General features: G+C 38.4%; 1 protein-coding gene across 1 annotated transcript; it reads left to right on the top strand.

The window, feature by feature from the left end:
• The first annotated feature begins 311 nt into the window (after positions 1-311).
• LOC125666466 (uncharacterized) lies at positions 312-3,155 on the top strand. The gene is made up of 3 exons (XM_048899621.2): positions 312-414; positions 1,341-1,496; positions 2,961-3,155. Exons 1-3 carry the CDS (start codon positions 354-356, stop codon positions 3,107-3,109), a joined length of 366 nt encoding a protein of 121 aa, XP_048755578.2. The 5' UTR covers positions 312-353; the 3' UTR covers positions 3,110-3,155.
• The last annotated feature ends 2,845 nt before the right edge of the window (positions 3,156-6,000 follow it).

The following is a 6,000-nucleotide window of genomic DNA, read 5'->3' as shown; positions in this document are numbered from 1 at the left end:
GGTCTATTATTTCAAGTGTTCCCTGCACCCTGCCCCCCCCCCCTCCCCCTTCTGTTCACCGTTGATATATTTTATCAAACTATTACATGTACAGTAACACAGGTGTATTGAAGTTAGTCTAAATAAATTTAGAGTATTTTGTTTCACCATGACATGCTTCATCTTGTTTTTCAAAATTAGACAATGTGTCACCAGGTAACCCCCCGGGAATATGATGTGTTTTGTTTCGCCAGTTTTAAATCTAATGTGTTCTAGGGATTCTAATTAATTTGATTGGCGACATATGTTTTAACTACGTGTTTCACATTGGACGATTTTCTCAGATTATCCTTTCTGTAGGGCCGACACGATACATGCCTGTAATTTTCCTGCCCATCTTTCTGTATCTTTGTTCCACGTTTATCCATGTGGCAGGTAAGTTTTCCGGATATTTAGCAGTCATTGAAATTTACATTATATGTATTTGTGCAGTGGTTTTTAAGATTTCGAAGTTACGGATGGATACATCTTGCTAGACAAGGGTTTACAATCCGCTCCGCTTCTCTACAACTCTTGGCTGCGTTAGCACAATTTTCGTAGCTTTAAGTGGCGCCCTCTAGCGGATGGTTGGTTGGTTGATGTTTTCCGCCACACTCAACAATTTTCAGTTATCTGGTGGCGCCCAGTTTTTATTGGTGGAAGAGAGAACCCAGATACAATATACCTGAGAAGACACCACCGACCTTCCGAAAGTATACTGGGAAACTTTCTCACTTACCGACGCGAGCGGGATTCGAACCCGCGTCGACAGAGGTGAGAGGCCATGTGATTTTGAGCGCGATGCTCTAACCACTCGGCCATGGAGACCCTCTCTAGCGGATGGAGAAAATTCAACTCTCTTTGGATTACATCATGTTCAACTAATGAAAATGCGTTTTTCAACTACACTTTATGTTGTTTAAATAAAAATGGCGGCGCCCAGTGCGTCTCTCGATGTTATATGCAAATCATTTAAAACTTTTTTCCCCAGGCAAAGCCTCATGGCAGTCTACACACTGCCATGTTGTATGGAAACTATGAAAATCTGAGTAAATGGAAGTGTTTTGAAGACAATGCCTAATTGTTTACACATTCCATCGCCATGCAAGTGATGTAACGTTACAAGCTATTTAATTAGATGCAGGAGACTTGGCCTGCATCCAATCGTATGCAAGAAATTGTTGATATGAAAGTCGTGCTAACGCAGTCAAGGCTTCTAAAGATACAAGTGGAGCGGATTGAATAATGCATTTTAAAAAAAATAGTTTGTCATAATACGTCAATGTTTGTCTTCACCATTAAAACTGTGATATGCACCACAGACAGCGTCTCCACCAGGCACCGTGGCTGTCCATTGCTTGTACACGTACGGACGGCTGTAGACCGATGCATAATCACCAGAATGCCCTGTTGTTACACGTCGCCTATGTTTGACTGGGACGGTTGTTTCCTTGGGTGTACCACCAACTGTTTCACGGGTGAGTTATTTCATTGCGGTATGGACTCTTTCACGGTGGATTGACTGCATTCCGAACTGCTGAGATATTTTCTTGCATGTACTGCAAACTAGTCCGAAGTGATCGATAATATGCAGTCCTGACCGATGAAAAATATATTGGTAAAAGTATCTTGCGTGGAAAATGAATTTCCTAAGGCAAAAATAATTTTCCTACAAGTTTTAACACATGAAAAGGTGACGATAATCTCATAACTGAGAGACACTGTTTATTAGAGCCTGTACCTTTATACATTCCACAGAGTGGCATCTTTTTATATTGAATGACGAGTTTCTATTCATGAATGCACTTATATCGATCTTCAAGTATCCTCGGGGACAGAGTGTCCCCCAGCTGAGATACATGATCAATGGTTAAATGAAAGGTAAGATAATGAATAGTGATCAATCTCATAACCGAGGGACACCAACTACTCTGTTAGGGCTTGTGTCCACGGGTATACAATTCCTACATGAACTTTTTTATAGATATATTTCCTTCGTAGAAATGATTCCTTAGGGAAAATTGAATAAAATCTTACAGGAAAAAATTAAAAAGTCTATGGGATTTTATTGGAAACCCTAAAGTTGTATGGTTCGCATTTCGACAAATTTTGTCCGCCTTGTAAAACACTGTTAAATCATCGCACGTGCGTACTCGTGAGGCTGTACGACGTGTTATACATAATTTCACCAGTTTTAACTAAAATTATTTGGTTTTAAAAATCGGTGTTTTACAAACAACGGTTACTCGGTCATTTCTAATGCGAAATCCAGTCACGTGTCCAATTCAGACTTCCAGGTGGTCTTATTTGTATATTTTGCCGTGCTATAAGTGTTTCACGTTTTTGTTTAGAGAAAATAAAAATGTATATTTCGAAGTAATTCTTAAATATCTTCATTGTTTTACGCTCTTTCAAACCTAAAGTTAGACGGATTTTGTACGTCATGTTGGGATTCCCTTCATGTGCGTTGGACTATTTATAGACACATATCCAGATATGGTTTTAAATCGGCGAGAAATGACAACAGTTCGAAAACAAACCATTTGTTTGAATAACGAAGGGAGGAAAGGTTGAGATAGCACTATTTAAATCGCATGTGATACGCATTCCACCATCAGCTGAAAATATATTTATATGTTTCCACTATAATTATCTACATTCTAATTAATCTCTCTTCCATGCAAATGTTTGCAAGCATGTGATGAAGTGAAATTTAATAATTTTTAAAACTAATTCACCTGCTTTAAAGTAATTCTGTACACTTTGAAAAAATAAAATGAACATCGGACCATACAGCATCAAGGAAACTTGTTAAAATTTTCCTCTATTAGAAAACCATTTTCACTTTGGAATGCATTCCCCTGAACATATATAACATATTTTTAGGAAATTTGCTTTTCGCTGGATCATAATATATTAAATTGAATACAAATTGGTTTCAGATTTGAACCCTAAGTTGTGTAACGTCTGCCGCAGCCCCGAGATACGAACGTGTTTCATGGGAAACTCGACATGTCAAGCAGTGGCCCATTATCATGTGGAACCTAACGCCACCTTTGGCTGTTTTCAACGCTGCAAATTAGAATGTTAGTCTTGATGTACATTACAAGTAATTAAAATTGCCAGCATATTTAAAACAGTTTACATCATTTGTATCGGTCGCGGTGGCTTCGTGGTGGAGCGTTCGCTTCGTAACCGTGAGGTCATGAGTTCAAGCCCCGCTTGTGTCATGGTCGCATCAAACCTATGACGCTAACATAGGTAGCGATTGCTCCTTCGCCAAATGCTCGGCATTTAAAAGTGAGAATAACGAGTCTTTCGGATATGACCTTAAAAACAGAGGTCCCATGTCGTGGCAGGCGTAGGCACGATAAAGAACTCTCATGCACTGCTATAGCAACCGAACTGTAGCTCTCTGATAAAAAATTGGGACAGATCAGAGAGATAAAGATCCACTCCTTATAAAACCCTTCGATTTACGGCACAAAAATCTGCGCACGGTTGAGGCCAGATATTGTATTTGCTGTATCATAAAGTTAATATCTAAAAATTCCAAAGATATTTTCCTACTATACTTGTGTCCAAACATACCTTCAAATACTCGCTAAAGCCCCTTCACAACCCGAAAACTCACAGCTTTCCATGATTACCTTCGTTGACGTAGCCATGTTAAGTAGGCAATCAATTCGAATTCCGGATCAATTCCATACTTGCAAAAGAACGTCTAGTTTGGATACAAATATAGTAGGAAAATGTTTTTAATTTATGAGACAGCAACACAATAATACAACAATATCAGGCCTCAAGCGTGCGCAGCTTTTTGTGCGCCACGAATCGAAGGTTTTTATAAGGGGTGGATCTCTGATCTGTCCCAATATTTTCTCAGAGAGCTGCAGCTAGCACTGCTACAGCCCTGAGCACTAAACATAAATTTTAAATTTTCGGTACTTCAACTACAGCTGTTGACGTCTCGATACAAAAGAAAAATTCTTGACGGGACGTGAAACAAACAATCAACATAATTTATTAAACATATAACTGATTTGTTCTTCACGACCTACATGACAAATGTTCGGACAAATAGAAGTACATGTACACTAAACAAGGCGACAAACTGATTTTCCTTTTAAAATCTAGGGTTTTTGAAATCTGAGAATTTACACCAAAAAAGAAAACAAGTTGGTTGGTTGGATATTGTTTAACGTCCTGCTCGATAATATTTCACTCACACGGAGACGTCACTGACCACTGCCGATGAATGGCTGCAAAATGTACGCCTATACTCGGCACTTACGGCCTTTGAGCAGGGGGGATCTTTCTCGTGTCACATCTGCTGTGACACGCGGCCTCGGTTTTTGCGGTGTCATTTGTAGGACCGCCCCATTTAGTCGCCTCTTATAGTATACGACAAGTGAGACGTACTGAGGACCTATTCTATCCGGGTCCTCGCGAGATCTTAAACTATATTGTAAATTTGATTGCAAACTTTATTACAGATAGCAAATAAATGCATCCCTAAAGCGTCGACCAATTCTCTAAAATCAATAAACCATGGTTTACAGAAGAATGCAATGAAGCAATTAAAGTTTGCAAAAAAAAAAATAAAAAATAAAAATGGAATAGGTTGCAGTAAAAATATCAACATTTGAAGGCAAGAAATCATATAATCACAGATCAGAACGGTATATCTACAGTTACTGAAACGTTCTCCTTTAAAATTAATCCGTTTGCTCTCCGTGCGCTCTCTTATAGGCCTTTCCGAAAACGTGAGTTATCTCTCTTTGTATTCTTACATTTAGTGTGAATATGACAACTTCCGGGTAGTAACACAATCATACTTCGCATATATTATAAGAGTTATATTAGTATGGGTGCTGTTCAAAATCGAAAACAGTTGAAATCATTTGTACGAGAGAGTAAGAAAATGTTAATGGAAACAAAAACGAATTTATTGATCGAGTCGAGGGGGGGGGGGGGGTGGGGTGGGGTGGGGGGTTAAAAATGAAATTGGAAATCACGCATCACGCAGACATTCATTTGTTTACATACGTCTCCAATAACGACTGACATAATTATTTTGTATAAAATCAGAACAGTACTTCTGATTCTCAAGAGATGATGGCATCTCATCAACTCAAAGCTCGGGTTTTTACAAGGATCGACACGTGCAAACATATTGCATAACACCCCCCCCCCTTCCAAAATAGTAAAATAAAAATCAATTAAATTAGGAAATCAACGCTCTCATTGTTTTATCAGGGCTAAAATTATTCCACCACTACCAATCGACTCTTTCAAAAATAAATCAGACTGCAATGTTTGGGTAACTTTCTCCAAAGTACCTGGACGTGTTCATTCTGTGTGCAAATCATTTGTACACTGCAGCATAAGCTGGAATTGTTAATATCAACTGATATGTTTTAAATGCAGAAAAATAGGTAATTAACTTAAATTAATTTTGTTCAATATTGCTCGATTGATATAAATTATTTTCATAGATCTGTGTGATCCCAGGGGGCTGCCATATTCTCAAATGTATTCTCTGGGGAAAGGTAAAGTTTAACCCCCAATAGAATGCTTTTGACATCTCTGTATCTTCCCTCTTTTATTTGTTTTAGCCCCCTTGAAATGTACTTGATTATGTATAGACACGTATCGCGTCATAACAGAAATTTCAATGACAGATTTAGACCCCCCCCCCTTTTCGCCACAAATTTACAAAATAATTTGAGTAAAACTCCAAATATTTTACCCCAAATGGCTGTATTTACAGGTACACACTCTTGCCGACTATAAATTCAGGGCGTTCAATTATAAGTCATGTCATTTTCAAAAATGTCAGTTTAAAGATGGTTTATGACGATGAATTTCTGTATGGTTATACTTGTATTTGAAACTGTATAACGTTTGTGGGCAGACAGCTGGAAATCTGTCAGTGGCCTCTCACAAGTACAGGCTGGGATAAATTTTACTCGCCAATCG

This window comes from Ostrea edulis, chromosome 10 (genome assembly GCF_947568905.1).
Source record: "Ostrea edulis chromosome 10, xbOstEdul1.1, whole genome shotgun sequence".
NCBI classification, from domain to species: domain Eukaryota; kingdom Metazoa; phylum Mollusca; class Bivalvia; order Ostreida; family Ostreidae; genus Ostrea; species Ostrea edulis.
This window is presented reverse-complemented; position numbering and strand designations above follow the sequence as displayed.